The 20,523-nt window shown below is 47.3% G+C and overlaps 1 protein-coding gene across 1 annotated transcript in view; it reads left to right on the forward strand.

The window, feature by feature from the left end:
- The window catches only part of PNPT1 (polyribonucleotide nucleotidyltransferase 1), an 86,019-nt gene that overhangs the window by 52,692 nt on the left and 12,804 nt on the right, over positions 1 to 20,523 (forward strand). Inside the window, exons 23-25 of the mRNA XM_088477327.1 lie at positions 2,484 to 2,567; positions 13,157 to 13,263; positions 13,351 to 13,406. Of these exons, the coding sequence (XP_088333453.1) occupies positions 2,484 to 2,567; positions 13,157 to 13,263; positions 13,351 to 13,406 (247 nt within the window). The remainder of the gene's footprint in view (positions 1 to 2,483; positions 2,568 to 13,156; positions 13,264 to 13,350; positions 13,407 to 20,523) is intronic.

Consider the following 20,523-nt stretch of genomic DNA (forward strand, 5'->3'; position numbering starts at 1 on the left):
CATTGCAGTATTTTTAGTTCAACACTAAATACCAGGTTTTTTTTTCTCTTTATGGACCATATAGTCTCATTGCAGTGACTGTTGAGGTGTTTATTGGCTCTTAAACAAACAGTTAATATTTGCATGACTGTTCAGATGAAGATGGTGTATACTTTTGAATACGTACAGTTCAAAAGGTTTTAAGGCAAGGCTGTTCCGGATAGAACTCTTGAAAGTCTTTCACCATAGAAACAGACGTTCCTTTTACAGAGAGACGACAAACTGAACAGCTTGCCCTATTGAATCGGACGATTATGAAAATTTAGTGCTGGGGGGAGGCTGTCTCATTCATGGTCTTGTTTCAGAGTCTGTGATCCATGGGGGACACCAGTGCAGAATATTATAGTACTGTTTATACAAAGAGTTGGAATACTGGTAGTAAGACAGGTTTCTTGATCAAGATGTCTCCTCAGATTTTGGAATGGTGGTTTCACCCAGAAATCAACATAATTGCCTCAAGATTGAAGCACAAGGTAGAAAAGTACTGCTTAAGGATCAGGTGTTTCCAGTGGATGTTGTGAGTGTTTCTTGGGACTTCATAAGATTTATATTTTCCCCTCAGTGGTGATGCTCCTGTACATCCTCAAGCAGCTTCTGACTCTCCAAGGAGATCATGGTACACAGAGATCCTAAAAAGGACAGTGGGACTGACTTGGATTTTTCCTTTAAGGCAGGATCTGTTAACTCGTGGTCCCTGTTTTCTCCCTGACTTTAATGGTGTGGCATAATCTGTTTACAGATTTGGTTCTCCGACAGAGTGGTTGAGAACATACTGAAGGTGCTTGGGGAAGGATTTATCATAGCGTCTAGAATAACTTAGGTTTTCAGCTACCTTTTACTAAAGGTTCAGCTTTCTGAAATGGCAGGTGCACATCTTAATTAGAAAAGTATGATTCCAATGCTAAGATGTTTACAGGGCATTGCCTTATCTATATCACTAGGATACAAGGTTTTAGGAAAATGTCAAATCTTTTTGTTCTTATGGTGCTTTCACAAGAGCTAGATGGATCAATTTGGCATGCTTACCAGGGCCATCATGCTTACCTTGAGGTGGAAAAACCTGTTCCTCCCAATGTAAGGGAACATTTTACCTGAATAATCTCTCCCAATTACTCACATCATGGTTTTCAGTGCCCCCCTATGAATTTAGAGAATATGTTTTAATAGAAGTTAACAATTCCTATTTATAAACTGGAAATTGAACCCCCCCAAACAAGGAACCCTGAAGTCTCATGTCAAAGGTATCAAGTATTTTATAGGTTCTTAGGAAGAAGAACGTTGACTACTACTGTATGATGTACTGTTTGAAATGCTAAAGTTCTTACATTCTTTGAATTGTTTAGTTTTTCTGTACTGGAAGTAACCAATCGTGATATACATACGGTACTTTGTGCTTTACAGACTGGTCAATCCCTTTGTACTTTTTTAATTGACTCTTTAAAAAAAAATAATTTTGAAAGGTTTTTCTTTTTTTTTCCACTCCTGACCTTTTTACTTTAACACTGAATACATTGTAGTTTTTCTATTTCTTCCTTACATATAGTAGGTTTCATTAACATTTCCTCCAAATTGCAAAAAAAAAAAAAAATTGCCACCACCCCATATTGGGGTATAGAGCCACCAGAATAGCGTATGAGTTTGCACACCTCAAGTTAAATAGTCCTGGTAAGCATGCCAAATTGATCCATCTAGCTCTTGTGAAAGCACCATAAGAACAAAAAGATTTGACATTTTCCTAAAACCTTGTATCCTAGTGATATAGATAAGGCAATGCCCTGTAAACATCTTAGCATTGGAATCATACTTTTCTAATTAAGATGTGCACCTGCCATTTCAGAAAGCTGAACCTTTAGTAAAAGGTAGCTGAAAACCTAAGTTATTCTAGACCTTTTTATACCATGTCCTGTATCTTTATTTGTTAGATACACTGTGCTATAGTATCTTTCTGGTGTTAAACTTCATCAAGCCTCTGTCTACACATAAACCACATTGCAGCTTCTCAAATCCAGCACGATGTGGTTTCCAGTGAGTAGCACAAATGGCTAAAACTACATCCACATGACACGGCACTTGAACTTTATGCACCCTGCAGCCCAATTGTGCAAGGTAATTGTTAGCAAAAAAATAGTTGTAGGATAAAGTCCTTTTGGAAAGGATTTTGCAAACGTATCCCCCCAAAAGACTCCAATGATGTGACTGAATAATGAAGATTTATGCTGAACATCAGCACCTTACTGGGAAGATATTGTTGAATAATTAATGCTTCTATTTTACAATAGGATTAATAAAGTAGCTTATTCATTTAGTTAGACATTCGCATACATGCAAACAAAACCTATGCATAGGATAGTGATCTGATGATCTGTACTGTTGCTATCTGTGCATAAGTAAGTGCCGTAAGCCGTTACAGAGATTAATGTGATTTCTTTTTTAATGACTTTAAGAAAACATCAAAGTGCCTTTATCCAAGAGAACAAGATTTGTTGGTCCAGGAGGATATAATTTAAAAAAACTGCAAGCTGAAACAGGTTAGTTCCAAAGTATTTTTTTTTTTTTTTTATATATATAGAAACTTTTTATTGGTGAATATAAAGTGTCCTTTATATATAAACGTCATTGTAGATAAACACTTTGGTTATAGTTCTAATATAATGGTTCACTGAAAACTGCTTGGGATTCACTGAATTTCTCAGGGAGTGACTTGTGACTAGGCCCTTCTATACATCAAGTTGCGGCATCTGTTTTCCTCTGCTGCCATGCACAGATGAATATTAATCAATAGCCATACGTATTTCTTAGAGATTGCTGCCATTTATTGCATGTAGTAGTAATAGGGAAATTCTTATCTTTGTTTAGTCTGACTGGTGTCTTTACACAAGATTTCATCTTGAGACCATGTTAAGGCTTCAGTTATAGATTTTGCTAATGGATTCTAAGATGAAGATGACATTAATTTTAAACCCATTTTGGTAATATCTTCAGGTACTATGCTTAAAATGAGTACAAATTATATTAGCGCCCATATGTTAGTAAACCCATTTTCAATTTACAAGCAACCCTACACTTGCTGACTCAACACTTTTTTGAGCCTAATGGCCTTTTTGCCTCCGATTTATGCTGATTTTGATTATTCATATTCTAGATTTCTCCTTCATCAACTAGGGAACACTGGGGTATAGACGTGGGTCGAGAGAGCCTGGCAATGAAAAAAATTCTAAAGCTGTGATCGGCTCCTCCCTCTCTATGCTCCATCACCCCCAGTTTTAAAAATGTGCCCGAGACAAGCCGGAGCACTGTGGGCTGTCTCCAGCCCTGTTGATCTATTTTTTGGGGAGAGTGTTAGTGCCGATTGCCCTATAACAGGTGGCTCTCGCAGCGTGGTAATCCTGCTTCCCACTGTACAGGAAAGAGGCAGGTGGGGAGAAGTATAGCGCGGCATGGTCCCCATATATTCCAGCCGTGGACCAGCGTTAGAGGGGCGGAGCTTAGGCGGGCATACATTATGGTAAGGTTGCCTTTTCCCTATTCCCCTTGGCAAGTTCTGCACTGTACGGTGCCATTTTACAGAGTAGGGACGCTGGTGCTGCAGGCTCTGCTGGGTTGCCATGGTCACGGGGGAGCTAATCCAAAAGTTACGTTTGGATTAGGTAAACATCACAAAAGCTATTTGCTTGCTCTAAATGCAAGAAGAAATTCACACATGCACGTTCAGGGGGTAATTTCCTATGTGATGCGTGTCTATGTCAGAACAGTCTATTGCTCGGCAGGATGTGCTTATGCTTCCATCCTGGATGCAATCTTTTACTGGTGCTATGGCGGATCTAACTTCTGAGTTAGCCGCCTCCAGAAGGGAAAGGGAAGCTGCTCGGGCCCAGTACTTCCCAACCCCCTTCTGCAACCAATAATGGGCAGAAGGTTTTATCCCGTTCGGTAGACCGTTTAATACATATGATGAGTTCTTCTTCCAGACCATCGAATGTCGGTGCCAACCGGCAGTCCAGAAAATGAACTTTCTACTTCAGGGTCCATAGGGGTCCACAGGGTGACCTTGGGGTATAGCTGGATCCTCAGTCACCACGGAGTTAAAGCTTTTAGCTGCTCCCAGGATGCACTTGGGTCCATCCTCCTCTATACCCCGCCCCCGAGCCACAGGCACCTCAGTTTAAGCTGGTGCCCGGCCGGAGTCGGGTCACCCTGCGGGGGGGGGGGGGGGGGGCTGCAGGAGCAGCCCCCTAAAGCTTTTTATTTTTTACTACAGTTTTTTTTTTCTTCAGAGCGGCAGCGATGGGCTGTCTGTACAGACGCCCACGCTGCCGCTCCTCCCTGCTGGCACAGCGACGCCAGTACTGAACTGGGGATCGCGGTGGGGGAAGCCAGAGTCTGTACTAGCCGGACTCTGGTTTCCCCCGGGACTGCTGCCGGAGACGCCGGGGAGATGAAGGTAAGCCGCGCACCGCTGATTAGCGGCGGTGCGCGGGTTCCTTTTAAACGCAGTCCCATGCCCCCGGTCTAGGGGAAAGACCGGGGGCGCTAGCGGTGGCGGCGGGGGGCTCCCCCTCCATTGGTGGCATACCCCGCCAGACCACTAGACCACCAGGGTGAATAACGCGGCAAGCGGGATGCCGGCAACCCGGGGGTTAATATGCTAGCCAGAGGAGGAAGCCTTCCCTGTCTAGCGGCTCCTCCCCTCAGCTCGCCTTTCAGCTAGTAGTCTGGTGTCGCTGAGCTGCAGATACTCGGCCACTCCTCCTCTGATGTCTCCAGCAGCCATTTTCTCCAGTGGCAGCGCAGATACTCTCGGGGAGCACACGGACCGGTCCCCCTGTGTACCTCTCCCCTGCAAAAGGACAGTGTACACAGCACTATAGCCCTCCCAGACACTGAATCTGGGCAGGTTGATTGTAGTGGAAAGGTGCAGTGAGTATATCTTCCTGCATGGTATGTGACTTTTGCTAGTGCTGCCTGTCTGTGCTAATTTCTACTTACTGTCAGCCTATACCTATCCCTTTCCTTCTCCTACAAGCCCTACAGGTGTTCGGGGGAAGGGTGTTTCTACTGATCTCACTTACATAGATCACGTATTTGTGAGGTCCGTCACATACAGTTGTGTGCTACACAGGGCCATATTGTGGGCTGTTGTCCAGCACACTGGTGAGTGCGCATGTTTTCTTCCTATGTCATAACTGTATATTTAATTATATAGTCTGTCATGTCTGAGGAGGAGATTGAGCACTCCGTGGCTCCGGTATTTGTTCTCCTGCAGGCGCTGTTCTGCAGGAGTGGATAGGGAGGATTTGTCACAGGACGGCCTGTGCGGACGGTGCCAGGCGGTCCCTGGTACGTCTAAACCTCCTATGTCGCAGGAGCCACCATAGGCGATGTTTTCCCAGGTGCTGGTGTCCATCGCGGACCGTCTTGTCAGTCCCGACTGCCGTCCCTACTTAGGGCTTTGCCCCAGCCTACCATTCCCCGGGTGTCCCACAATTATTGCAGACTCCCCCGGGGTCTCAGCCTTTTGGTCCCTATGCGGGGTTGCCAATGTATATACAGTCCACCCCTGTGGCGCAGCAGGCTGTGGTGCCGTTTCAGGCTCCTGTGGCAGCTCCTCCACCCTGGGTGGATGCGCTTTCCCACACTGTCCAAGATTTGGCGGCAGCATCTTCGGCTTTTCAGTCGATGTTGCACAGTGACGTACCCTCCAGGGCGTCTAAACGCTCAGTTATGGTGCCGGCTGCGCATTTATCGGACTCTGAGAGGTCCTCGGATGATGGTGAGGTGCAGGATGACTCAGTGTCTACCTCCTGGACTGAGGCATCTGAGGCTAAGTCTTCCATCAATGTGCGGGCTCTGGTTAGGGTGGTGCGGGCCATTCTTCTGATTGAGGATGAGGCACCCGCTCCCAAGTCGAGGTATCCTAGTTTTAAAAAAGCTAAGGTTACTTCTGCAGCGTTCCCCTTGTCTGATCAGTTGACGGATCACATGGCGGTGGCCTGGCAGACACCCAGTAAGCGATTCCTGCCACAGAAGCGGTTGGCGTCCAATTATCCATTCCCGGAAGCGCATTGTAAGAAATGGGGAACTCCGCCTGCAGTCGATTCCCATGTAACACGCCTCATCAGGAGTGCTACTTTGCCATTGCCGTCTATATCCTCGCTGAAGGATCCTACGGACAGGAAGGTGGAGACTTGTCTAAAGTCTATTTACTCTCTCTCAGGGGCTGTAGCCCGACCGTCCATGGCCATCTCCTGGGTGGCCAAGGCCACTGAGGGTTGGGCCAACGCCTTGGAGGATACGTTTACAGATGAAGCTCCGGATGTCCAGAGGGCGTTGTTAGGACAGATGAGAGATGCCGCTTCCTACATTGGAGAAGCATCTTTGGATGCTAGCCTGCTGACCTCTAGGGTTTCGGCTGCAGCAGTGTCTGCTCGCAGATCCTTCTGGTTGGGGTGTTGGAGAGCAGACGCTGATTCAAAGAAAGGCTTGGAGGCCTTACCTTTTAATTGGTCCGGACCTGGACAAAATAGTAGATACCCTGGCAAAATCCAAGTCAGCCTTCCTCCCTTCAGCTACGACACCTACTAAGGTCCGGAGCTCGGCCTTTCGCTCCTTACGGGTTCAGGGCAAGGCAAAGGGTCAGTCCTTCCCGAGGCAGTCCGCAACCAAGACTGCCTCAAAGCCAAAGAAGCAAGCCTGGAGTGCTAGGCGCCCTTCTTCCAAGCAAGAAGATAAGCCTTCTGCATGATGGGACGGGCCTCCCTCTGGGGGACCCCAGAGTGGGGGGCCGACTTCTTCAATTCGCCCAGTGCTGGCACAATACCACCACGGATGCCTGGGTGCGAGAAGTGGTCTCCCAGGGGTACGCCCTGTCTTTTCGGCACAGGCCGCCTCGCCAGTTTTTTTGCACGAGTCTTTCTCAGGAAAAAACAAGGCCTTGCAGGTTCAGGAAGCCATAGAGGCCTTGCTGACGGCGGGGGTCGTTATACCCGTACCACAATCTCAACGTGGGATGGGGTATTACTCTATGCTGTTTCTGGTGCAGAAACCCAATGGCTCTCATCGCCCCATCCTCAATTTGAAGTCCCTGAACAGGTTTCTCAGGGTTCCCAAATTCAGGATGGAAACTTTGCGTTCCATCATTCTGGCGATGGAACCGGGGGATTATATGGTCTCCCTGGATAACCAGTATGCTTACCTCCATGTGCCTATAGCAACATCGCACCAACGGTTTCTGCGGTTTGTTATTCTCCACAACCACTACCAATTCAGGGCTCTACCCTTTGGCCTCTCCACGACACCAAGGGTATTTACCAAGGTGATGGCGGTCATGGCGGCTCACCTTCGGAGCCAGGGGATACGGTTGCTACCGTATCTAGACGACCTCCTCTTGCTGGCAAGCTCCCCGGAGGTACTGATCCAGCATCTCCATCTGACGGTCGCTTGTCTACAGGCGCACGGGTGGTTGATCAACTGGAAGAAGCCCTCTCTCATCCCATCACAGCGGATGGTTCATTTGGGGGCCCTGCTGGACTCTCGTCAGCAACGGATTTTTCTGACTCCAGAGAAGGTCTCCTCCTTACAGCTGCGGATTCACAGTTGGTTCCATGGTGTCAGCATTCGACATGGTGGAGTTTGCCCAGTTCCATTCCAGGCCCCTGCAGAGGCTGATTCTTTCAGAATGGAACGGATTGCCACACAGGCTCTGCTCTCAGATGCTGGTGTTGTCCTCGGAGGTGCGTCTGTCCCTGGCCTGGTGGCTACAGACTGCTTATCTCCTCGAGGCGCCCCTTTTGGGTCCCGGAATGGGTTCTGCTCACGACAGATGCCAGTCTCCGGGATTGGGGGCCGGTGACAGGCTCTTGTCATTTCAGGGTTGTTGGTCGGCGGAGGAAGCGATTCTTCCCATCAACATCCTGGAACTGCAGGCAGTGTACAGAGCCCTGCAGTCATCCGGCACCGCTCTTCACGGAAGGGCCGTTCAGGTGCAGTCAGACAACGCCACCACGGTGGCGTACATCAATCACCAGAGAGGGACTCGCAGTCGAGCTGTGATGTCGGAGGTGTCCCACGTCCTGGTTTGGGCAGAGCGCTATCTTCCAGCTCTCCTGGCAGTCTTCATCCCGGGAGTCCTCAATTGGGAGGCAGACTTCCTCAGCCGTTACGACGTGCATCCCGGGGAATGGTCGCTTCATCCAGAGGTATTCCAATTACTTGTGGACAAGTGGGGGCTGCCAGAGCTGGACCTGATGGCATCCCGTCACAATCACAAGCTACCCGTGTACGGGACAAGGGATGCAGGCGCAAGTCTGATAGACGCGCTGTCGGTGAAATGGCTGTTTCACCTGGCTTGCTTGTTCCCTCGGATATCTCTGCTGCCTCGGGTCCTGCGCAAGTTCAAGCAGGACGGAGGCACACTGATCCTGATGGCCCCAGCTTGGCCCAGAAGGCCGTGGTACTCCGATCTGCGGAGCCTGTCCATCGACGCTCCGTACCTCCTACCTCAACGGCGGGACCTGTTGTCTCAGGGGCCCTGTCTTCACCCGGATCTGGGTCGACTATCTTTGACGGCGTGGCTCTTGAGACAGCCGTCCTGAGGTCTCAGGGCTTTTCTAGCTCCGTTATTACCACCATGCTGAGGGCGGGCAAGCCTGCTTCCGCGAGGATCTACCACAGAGTGTGGCACACTTACTTTCAGTGGTGCGAGGCCAGAAAATATGATCCCCAGGTGTTCCGGGTTTCGTGTATTCTGGCTTTCCTTCAGTCGGGTTTGGACTTAGGATTACGTCTTTCCTCACTGAAGGTGCACGTGTCTGCTCTGTCGGTGTGGTTTCAGCGCCTTACAGGGTCCTCCTTTTGAGCCCTTTGAGTCAGTAGAGCTCAAGTGGCTAACTTTTAAGACAGTTTTCTTCTTGGCAATTGCTTCTGCCAGGAGGGTTTCGGATTTGGGGGCGCTTTCCTGTCGTCCTCCTTTTCTGGTTTTTCATCAGGACAGAGCGGTGCTTCGCACTCGTACTGATTTCCTGCCTAAGGTGGTTTCCAGGTTCCACATTAATCAGGAAATTGTTGTACCAGCCTTTCAGTCGCCTGATCTTTCGGCTGGGGAGGCTTCCTTAGACGTTGTCCGTGCACTCCAGGTTTATGTGGACCGGACTAGTTCTGTGAGGAAGTCGGATTCTTTGTTTATCCTCTTTGGTTTTCACAAGAGGGGTTGGCCTGCCAACAAACAGACTCTAGCCCGTTGGCTTTGTTCAGTTATTATTGAGGCTTATATGGAAGAGGGTTCCAGCCTCTGTTAAGGCTCATTCCACTCGGTCTGTGGGCCCTTCTTGGACTGCTAGCCGTGGCACCTCTGCTGTTCAGCTGTGTAAGGCGGCCACCTGGTCTTCCATTCAGACCTTTTTTGAGGTTCTCTGCGTTTGACACCTTTGCCTCTCAGGATGCATCCTTTGGGCGCCGGGTTCTCCTATCAGCACAGGAGCGTCCCCGCCCTTAGTTGGACTGCTTTGGGACATCCCCAAGGTCACCCTGTGGACCCCTATGGACCCTGAAGTAGAAAACAAGAGATATGGTAAGAACTTACCTTTTGTTATCTCTGTTTCTACGAAGTCCATAGGCTCCACAGGGCACCCGCCCTGACGCACCTCGCTTCATATGGGCTCTGTGACTGGTCACCGGTTTTCCGTCTCCCATTTCTGTGAGTATGGTTCTTGTGTGTTCCAGTCTTCCTTCTCTCTGTTTTGTCTCCTCCTCCGGCCTTGGCTGCTTACCAACTGAGGTGCCTGTGGCTCGGGGGCGGGGTATAGAGGAGGATGGACCCAAGTGCATCCTGGGAGCAGCTAAAAGCTTTAACTCCGTGGTGCCCGAGGATCCAGCTATACCCCAAGGTCACCCTGTGGACCCTATGGACTTCGTAGAAACAGAGATAACAAAGGTAAGTTCTTACCATATCTCTTGTTTTACCGGCGTTTCTCCAATTGGAGGAAGAATGTAATGGAAATGATTCTTCACAGGAAGATGAGACACTGGAGGACTCTGATGTGGAAGTCTTTTCTTATGAACCAGAACGTCGTAAGGGGTGGAGGCTTTGATTCTCGCAGTTCTTGAGGTACTTCAGGTGTCGGTTACAGATGTTCAGGAATAAGTGGATGCAGACCTGTTCGGTAACAAAACTAAATCCACTGTTACCTTTCCAGTTTCCCTGTAATTGGACGAACAGATGGTGGCTGCCTGGAAACATCCAGATCGGAAGTTTCGACTTCCGCGCCATCTGTCTCTGTATCCTTTTCCCCTAGATAATCGGAGTAGATGGGAAACTCATTCACAGGTGGACTCTTCAGTCTCTCGCCTTTCTAAGAAAACTACCCTCCCAGTACCAGGCGCTACGACCTTGAAGGACGGATCAGATCGCAAGATAGAAGTCACTCAAGACCATCTACGTAGCTGCAGGGACTCTACTTAGATAGGCCCTTGTTTGCTCTTGGGTCAACAAGGTTGTGGAAAAGTGGGCTGAGCTTGGTACTCAGAGATTCTCTCCCTCCTGGCGGACGATCCTTGGCCTCTTCCCCTTCGCTCAGACTTTCTGCAGCAGGGCCCTTTCGTTCACCCCGATTTACGTTGTCTTTGTTTGACGGCGTGGTTATTGAAACCACCATTTTAAGAAGTCTGGGTATTCCGAGGAAGGTGATTCCGACCATGCTTCAGGCTCGTAAGCCGGTCACCTCTTCTTGTACAGCCATGGCCAAAAGTTTTGAGAATGACAAATATTGGTTTTCACAAAGTTTGCTGCTTCAGTGTTTTGAGACCTTTTTGTCAGATGTTTGTATGGTATACTGAAGTAAAATTACAATAATTTCATAAGTGTCAAAGGCTTTTATTGACAATTAAATTTTTTATGCAAAGAGTCAGTATTTGCAGTGTTGACCCTTCTTTTTCAAGACCTCTGCAATTTGCCCTGGCATGCTGTCAATCAACTTCTGGGCCACATACTGACTGATGGCCCCCCATCTTTGCCTAATCAATACTTGGAGTTTGTCAGAATTTGTGGGTTCTGTGTCATGCCAACAGTAAAGCTTCTCAGCCAAGGGAGTGGGATCACTCACAATTTTGCCTAAAAACACAGCCATGAATAAAGAATGGTACCAAAACATCCACCAAGAGCAACTTCTCCCAACCATCCAAGAACAGTCTGGTGACGAACAGTGCCTTTTCCAGCATGATGGAGCACCTTGCCATAAGGCAAAAGTTGATAACTAAGTGGCTTGGGGAACAAAACATCGAAAATCTTGGGTCCATGGCCAGGAAACTCCCCAGACCTTAATCCTGTTGAGAACTTGTGGTCAATCCTCAAGAGGTGGGTGAACAAACCTACAAATTCTGCCAATCTCCAAGCATTGATTAGGCAAGAATAGACGGCCATCAGTCAGTATGTTGCCCAGAAGTTGATTGACAGCATGCCAGTGTGAATTGCAGAGGTCTTGAAAAAGATCAACACTGCAAATATTGACTCTTTTCATAAACTTAATGTAATTGTCAATAAAAGCCTTTGACACTTATGAAATGATTGTAATTTTACTTCAGTATACCATAGTCACATCTGAGAAAAAGGTCTAAAAACACTGAAGCAGCAAACTTTGTGAAAACCAATACTTGACATTCTCAAAACTTTTGGCCATGGCTGTACAACCTCCCTTTGTTCCACCTATATCCCCGTGGGATCTTAACCTTGTTCTTTCTTTTCTTCAATCCATGCTCTTTGAACCTTTTGGCTGACATTAAATTGAAGTACCTTACCTGGAAATAGATTTTGTTGTTGGCGCTTGCTTCTGCTAGGAGAGTTTCGGAATTGGGCGACCTTTCTTGCAGGTCTCCCTACTTGATTTTTCATGAAGACCGAATGGTACTATGTAGCTGCCCGTCCTTCTTACTGAAGGTGGTGTTGGCTTTTCACATAAATCAATCTATTGTGGTTCTGGCATTGAAGGATTCGTCGGGAGCTTCGGACCCTCTGGATATGGTGCGGGATCTATGAATTTATGTATATCGCACTGAAGGGATCCTTAAGACTGATGCTCCTTTTGTCCTTTATGATGTGGCCAAGTGGGGTTGGCCGGCATCCAAGCAGTCTTTAGCAAGATGGATCCGACTGACTACCAGTCAGGCTTATTTGGCTAATTCTTTGCCCCCGCCAGTTTCCATTTCTACACATTCTACACGCTCAGTAGGTACTTCTTGGGCGGCACGTCGGGGGAGGTCTCGCTACTTGGTCCTCTCTTCATACCTTTGTCAGGTTTTACAGGTTTGATACCTTTGCAGCCTCGGATGCTAGTTTTGGCCGTAGGGTGTTACAAGTCTCACAACACTTTTCCTCCCATGAAGGGGGCTTTGGGACGTTCCTAGTGTTGTAACTCCAGCGTCCCCTAGTGGATGAAGGAGAAGACAGGATTTTGGTACTTACCGGTAAATCTATTTCTCAGATTCCACAGGGGACACTGGACGCCCTCCCAGCGTTTTCCTGTTGTGTTAAGTTTCCTGTTGTGGTTGTTTTTTTCTGCATTCCTTGCTACAGTGTGTTGTGGTTTCTGATGTGACTGCTGTATACCGTGCAGTGTGGTTGGTTTGCGGTTGTGCTCATTCCCTTTTATAGCTGTTCCTTCTCCTTTGTGTTTCTTCCGTCTCCTCTCGGCTCAGTTTTTTTTTTTTTTTTAACTGTGGCTGATGGGGCATAGAGGGGAAGAAACCAGTCACATCTTTAGACTTTTTTAAAGTGCCAGGCTCTCTCGACCTACATCTATACCCCAGTGTTGTAACTCCAGTGTCCTCTGTGGAATCAGAGAAACAGATTTACCGGTAAGTACCAAAATCCTGTTTTTAGAACATGGTTCCTTTACATACTTTTAAGCAATAGTGGATTTACTTTGACTGCTTATTTGTTTTGTTGGGTTGTCTGATTGCTTAGCAAGCTTATACTCTCTAGTTGAGTAAATTTTCATGCTTTTATTCCTCGATATCGCTAATCTTTCTATATTGCTGTATGGGTGTGTGACATTGCAATTAATTTAATATGCATTTCAAGTAATATTTGTTTTCTTATTTTTGTGTGTTTCCCCTTCTTTTTCCGCAGGAGTAACAGTTAGTCAGTTAGATGAAGAAACGTTTTCTATTTTTGCACCAACGCCCTGCGCAATGCAAGAAGCGAGGGAGTTCCTTAATGAAATCTGTAAAGATGATGTAAGTGATACACTCTTGTCTGTGCTGAAACTGTTACTCAGTTAGTCCTTTTGCTTTTTCAGTTCTAACACATTTTATATTTTGCAGCAAGAGTTTAATTTGGAGTTTGGAGCCATTTATACAGCAACCATAACAGAAATCAGGTGCAGTGGAACTATTCTGATGGGGTTTTTTTTTTTTTCATTTAAAATACTTAATTGCGGTTATCCATATAGCTATAGTCAGGTGCATACATTTTTGGACATTGACAGAATTTTCATATTTTGGCCTCTATTCACCACCACAATGGCTTTGAAATGAAACAAACAAGATGTGCTTTAATTTGAGGGTAATTACATCCAAATCAAGTGAACAGTGTAGGAATTACAACGGTTTCTATATGTGCCTCCCACTTTTTAAGGGGCCAAAAGTAATGGGACAAACTAAACAATCCTAAATCTAACTTTCACTTTTTAATACTTTGTTGCAAATCCTTTACAGGCAATTACAGCCTGAAGTCTGGAACGCATAGACATCACCAGACGCTGGGTTTCATCCCTGGTGATGCTCTGCCAGGCCTCTACTGCAAATGTCTTCAGTTCCTGCTTGTTCTTGGGGCATTTTCCCTTCAGTTTTGTCTTCATCAAGTGAAATGCATGCTCAATCGGATTCAGGTCAGGGGATTGACTTGGCCATTGCATAACATTCCACTTTTTAGCCATAAAAAACTCTTTGGTTGCTTTTGCAGTATGCTTCGGCCCATTGTCCATCTGCACTGTGATGCGCCGTCCAATGAGTTCTGAAGCATATGACTGAATATGAGCATATAATATTGCCCGAAACACTTCAGAATTCATTCTGCTGCTTTTTGTCAGCAGTCACATCATCAATAAATACAAGGGAACCAGTTCCATTGGCAGCCATACATGCCCACGCCATGACACTACCACCACCATGCTTCACTGATGAGGTGGTATGTTTTGGATCATGAGCAGTTCCTTTCCTTCTCCATACTCTTCTCTTCCCATCACTCTGGTACAAGTTGATCTTTGTCTCATCTGTCCATAGGATGTTGTTCCAGAACTGTAATGGCTTTATTAGATGTTGTTTGGCAAACTCTAATCTGGTCTTCCGGTTTTTGTGGCTCACCAATGGTTTACATCTTGTGGTGAACCCTCTATATTCACTCTTGTGAAGTCTTCTCTTGATTGTTGACTTTGACACATATACACCTACTTCCTGGAGAGTGTTCTTGATTTGGCCAACTGTTGTGAAGGGGTTTTTCGTCACCAGGGAAATGATTCTTCTGTCATCCACCACAGTTGTTTTCCGTGGTCTTCCGGGTCTTTTGGTGTTGCTGAGCTCTCCGGTGCGTTCTTTCTTTTTAAGAATGTTCCAAACAGTTGATTTGACCACACCTAATGTTTTTGCTATCTCTCTGATGGGTTTGTTTTGATTTTTCAGCCTAATGATGGCTTGCTTCACTGATAGTGACAGCTCTTTGGATCTCATATTGAGAGTCGACAGCATCTGATTCCAAATGCAAATGTCACACCTAGAATCAACTCCAGATCTTTTACATGCTTAATTGATAATGAAATAACGAGGGAATACCCCAAACCTGTCCATGAAATAGCTTTTGAGTTGATAGTCCCATTACTTTTGGCCCCTTCAAATGTAAGAGGCACATATAGAAACCGTTGTAATTCCTACACCGTTCACCTTATTTGGATGCAATTACCCTCAAATTAAATCTGAGAGTGTGCAGTTAAAGCACATCTTGTTTGTTTCATTTCAAAGCCATTGTGGTGGTGAATAGAGGCCAAAATATGAAAATTCTGTCAATGTCCCAATATTTATGCACCTGGCTGTAATTTATAAATTAGTAGTTCTCTGACATCCGTTTGTGGGACACTGTGTACTATGGAGTTTAGAGGTGCTCTACAGGAACTTTGGTCACTTTAAATCTACTATAAAAGCTTAATCTTCATCCTCTATACACTAGTAGGTGCATGGGATTTTTAGAAGGGCCGCTGGACTGAGGGGGAGATTTAATAAAGCTTTAAGAGAGATAAAATTGTGTGAGAGAAAGCAGCAACCAATCGGCTCCTAACTGTCATTTGTCAAACACAGCCTGTAAAGTGACGGTTAGAAGCTGATTGGTTGGTACTTTATCTCTCACCGTTTTATTTCTCTCCAAACTGTATTAAATCTCCCCCTAAGTGCTGTCTTCTATGGTTGGTTTTGGCAACCATTATTCTTTTGGATATTTATTTATTACTTTTATGTTGTTTTTTTATGGATCATGGAAAGAAGCCAACAGCCGCAGCAGCTATGGGATGCCTTGAGACACTGACTGTTCCTGCTCATGCAGCCTGTCAGCTACCAACATGGGATTGCCACAAAGGGGCACTGTCACTGGACTGCAAACCAAAGGCGTGGCTTTAAACTGGGACGCAGACTTTTTTTTTTTTTCTCGTGAGCAGTCCATCTCAAACTTCCCCTTGCTGGGGTCTGTGTAGGAATGGGTGCACCACTGCTCAAGGGGAGGGTCAGTGCTCCCTAACCAGACAGCAGTACAAGTAGGGGATGGTCTAGGGAGCTAGCACTGATGGGAAGTGCTATCCATTTCCAGTAACTCCTCCCTGGCATAGCTTTTACTGAGACAAGCCTTTCAAAACTTATACCTTATAGCAGACATTTTTCTGAACTGTGTGTCTGTTTAGTAGTCCATCGGCAACCTGGCATGATCACACTGTCATATTGCATTGCAGCTGTGCTCTTTATCTCCCCTTATTGTTACAATCAGGTCTGATATCTCAATCCAGTTCAGGGCTAGAACTGGATTGGTACATCAGTGTGCTTTTTACCTGTTTTGTGGTGCCACTTGTATGTGATACAGAGGTCCAGCAACCACATATAATTTATGGGTGTGGAGGAGTTGGATTTGAGCCTGCAAGTGCAAAGTGTTTTGACCTGGTACATCATTATTATCCTTTATTTTATGGGCACCACAAGTGTTCCGCAGCGCCTTACAAAGTACATAAACAAATAAGTGAACAAGAAACCAGTGACTTACAGTACAATACAATGCAGAACAAGGCCATTAGCGATTTCAACACTCAAAATAAGCAGAGTCTCCAATTAAGTGTTGGGTGCCCTTGTGGGGAGTAAGGAGTAGAAGAAAGTATAAGTAAGGAGAAGCACATGAGGGAAGAGGGCCCTGCTTGTGAGCACTTACATTCTAGGGGAGGGACAAACAGGTGTGACACAGATGGGGTAGACGGGGGAAAGAGCATGTAGTTAGGATGAGAGCTGGAAGGCCTTGATGAAGAAATGGGTCTTTAGAGCCCGTTTGAAGAGCGTTGGAGAGTCTGATAGGGAGAGGAAGAGCGTTCCATAGCTAGGGAATGGGAAGAAGTAACCAGTTGGCAGGAGAGACGGCATGCATTTGTTGAGCGAAGTGGACGGGCAGGTGTGTGAAGGGAGATTAGGTCAGAGATGTAAATGGGAGTAGATTGGGTGAGGGTTTTGTATGCGAGTGTAAGAACCTTCAATTGAGTTCTGAAGGGGAAGGGGAGCCAGTGTAGGGCTTGAAGGAGAGGGGAGGCAGATGTGGAACGTTTGGAGAGGAAGATGAGCCGAGCAGCAGCATTGAGGACAGATTGGAGTGGAGAGAGGTGTGGGAGGCCAGATAGGAGGAGGTTACAGTAGTCCAATCTGGATATGACCAGTGAGTGGATGAGGGTGTCCACTTTTACCCAGGGCAGTATCATTCTGTCCACCACGCCTCTGTGGGAGGGTTGCTATAACTTCACTGTGTTTACCACACAGCTAGGGAGCTTCAGGCTCTGCTGTGGCATCACCGGGCGAACCAGTTATGCCACTGGGCCTGGAAAAGTCAGTGCATGACTTTGTTGGGTCTCATCTCCTCTGGAGAGGGTATTGGAGTCTGACTCCACAACCAAAACATGCAACAGTCTGTTCTAAGCTGCAGTTTTGTCTTGGGGGATCTGACTTTGAGGAGTTCTCCCAAGATAAAGGTGAGGAAGTCAATCCTGTGACCCATTGTGCTGGGCCTGGGGGGCAATTATTCATCCTCAAAACAGAGTTTATATAGACTTCATAATTCCTTTTTTTCGCTGGGATTATACTCTTCGAGCCAGTGCCACAGTGATTATTCACTTAACCACAATTTTCTACCTGTATAAGTTTCCTGTACAAAGGGACCCAGGTTTCAGCTATTTTCCCACAAGTTAAACGAGGCGTTAAATCCCAGGAGGCAGATTTCTGCTCCTCATGTAAGTCAGCAACATGGGTCAAAGGCTTGGGCAGTTAAGGTTTAAGCTTCAAAGCCTTCAGAAAAAGTAGACATGTTCAGCAGGCCACTCACACAAGACTTCCCCTAGAGGGAGTATTCAATATTCTCTTCTGGGACGGGTGGTTAATTTCCACAACTGACACTTGGGTGAAAGAAGCTGAATGTTTGGGATACTTCATAGATCCAGAGTTCCCCTTCTGCACCTTCTGGCCTGCTTGGAGAGACAACTAGGCATTTTGCATTAGGGAATCCATTCAGTCCTTTGGTTCCCTGGTTATTAGAGTAGCAGAAGTTTAGTTGAGATAAAATGTTTCCTCAGATCTCTCCTTAATCTGAAAAGCCTCTTTTGACCCATTCTGAACCTAAAATCCCTAAATATTCTGCTGTGGATGTCTGCCCTGAGCATTTAAGAATCCTGCAAAGGACAGTGCTAAAAGTTCCAGTCATCACAGCCTTTGTCATCTTAGGGATGTTGAAAGCTGGAAAAAGCAGTTCATTAGCAGTCAGAACCTTCACTCAGGAAATGGTCCTTTCTCTGAAAAGTCTTCCAGCAGCTTGTGAGACAGGTGGGGTTCAGACAGATGGCAACTAATTCCTCTCTGTTGAACCACAAAGGGTTTCACAATGTCTCAAAAGTGTTTTCTTGTTGATGTTAAAATTGGTCCCTTTAGTGCTGTCATCTTAGCCATGTTTCTGCGGGTTCTCTAGTAGGGAAAAAACAAGAGATATGGTAAGAACTTACCTTTGTTATCTCTGTTTCTACGAAGTCCATAGGGTCCACAGGGTGACCTTGGGGTATAGCTGGATCCTCGGGCACCACGGAGTTAAAGCTTTTAGCTGCTCCCAGGATGCACTTGGGTCCATCCTCCTCTATACCCCGCCCCCGAGCCACAGGCACCTCAGTTGGTAAGCAGCCAAGGCCGGAGGAGGAGACAAAACAGAGAGAAGGAAGACTGGAACACACAAGAACCATACTCACAGAAATGGGAGACGGAAAACCGGTGACCAGTCACAGAGCCCATATGAAGCCAGGTGCGTCAGGACGGGTGCCCTGTGGACCCTATGGACTTCGTAGAAACAGAGATAACAAAGGTAAGTTCTTACCATATCTCTTGTTTTCTACTTCAGGATCCATAGGGGTCCACAGGGTGACCTTGGGGATGTCCCAAAGCAGTCCAACTAAGGGCGGGGACGCTCCTGTGCTGATAGGAGAACCCGGCGCCCAAAGGATGCATCCTGAGAGGCAAAGGTGTCACACCATAGAACCTCAAAAAGGTCTGAATGGAAGACCAGGTGGCCGCCTTACACAGCTGAACAGCAGAGGCGCCACGGCTAGCAGCCCAAGAAGGGCCCACAGACCGAGTGGAATGAGCCTTAACAGAGGCTGGAACCCTCTTGCATATAAGCCTCAATAATAACAGAACAAAGCCAACGGGCTAGAGTCTGTTTGTTGGCAGGCCAACCCCTCTTGTGAAAACCAAAGAGGATAAACAAAGAATCCGACTTCCTCACAGAACTAGTCCGGTCCACATAAACCTGGAGTGCACGGACGACGTCTAAGGAAGCCTCCCCAGCCGAAAGATCAGGCGACATGAAAGGCTGGTACAACAATTTCCTGATTAATGTGGAACCTGGAAACCACCTTTGGCAGGAAATCAGGACGAGTGCGAAGCACCGCTCTGTCTTGATAAACCAGAAAAGGGGGACGACAGGAAAGCGCCCCCAAATCCGAAACCCTCCTGGCAGAAGCAATTGCCAAGAGGAAAACCGTCTTAAAAGTTAGCCACTTGAGCTCCACTGACTCCAAGGGCTCAAAAGGAGAACCCTGCAAGGCCCGAAGAACCACCGCCAAATCCCACGGGGCCACAGGTGGCACAAAGGGAGGCTGGATTCTTAAAACACCCTGGAAAAAGGTGTATACGTCCGGCATAGCAGCAATCCTGCGTTGGAACCACACCGACAGAGCAGACACGTGCACCTTCAGTGAGGAAAGACGTAATCCTAAATCCAAACCCGACTGAAGGAAAGCCAGAATACGCGAAACCCGGAACACCTGGGGATCATATTTTCTGGCCTCGCACCACTGAAAGTAAGTGTGCCACACTCTGTGGTAGATCCTCGCGGAAGCAGGCTTGCGCGCCCTCAGCATGGTGGTAATAACGGAGCTAGAAAAGCCCCGAGACCTCAGGACGGCTGTCTCAAGAGCCACGCCGTCAAAGATAGTCGACCCAGATCCGGGTGAAGACAGGGCCCCTGAGAAAACAGGTCCCGCCGTTGAGGTAGGAGATAGGGAGCGTCGATGGACAGGCTCCGCAGATTGGAGTACCACGGCCTTCTGGGCCACCAGGATCAGTGTGCCTCCGTCCTGCTTGAACTTGCGCAGGACCCGAGGCAGCAGAGATATCGGAGGGAACAAGTAAGCCAGGTGAAACAGCCATTTCACCGACAGCGCGTCTAGCAGACTTGCGCCTGCGTCCCTTGACCCGTACACGGGCAGATTGTGACGGGACGCCATCAGGTCCAGCTCTGGCAGCCCCCACTTGTCCACGAGTAGTTGGAATACCTCTGGATGAAGCGACCATTCCCCGGGATGCACGTCGTAACGGCTGAGGAAGTCTGCCTCCCAATTGAGGACTCCCGGGATGAAGACTGCCGAGAGAGCTGGAAGATAGCACTCTGCCCAAGCCAGGACGCGGGACACCTCCGACATCGCAGCTCAACTGCGAGTCCCTCCCTGGTGATTGATGTACGCCACCGTGGTGGCGTTGTCTGACTGCACCTGAACGGCCCTTCCGTGAAGAGCGGTGCCGGATGACTGCAGGGCTCTGTACACTGCCCGCAGTTCCAGGATGTTGATGGGAAGAATCGCTTCCTCCGCCGACCAACGACCCTGAAGTGACAAGGAGCCTGTCACCGCCCCCCAACCCCGGAGACTGGCATCTGTCATGAGCAGAACCCAT

Source organism: Taudactylus pleione, unplaced genomic scaffold (assembly GCF_031769625.1).
Source record: "Taudactylus pleione unplaced genomic scaffold, aTauple2 ptg000201l, whole genome shotgun sequence".
Taxonomy (NCBI): domain Eukaryota; kingdom Metazoa; phylum Chordata; class Amphibia; order Anura; family Myobatrachidae; genus Taudactylus; species Taudactylus pleione.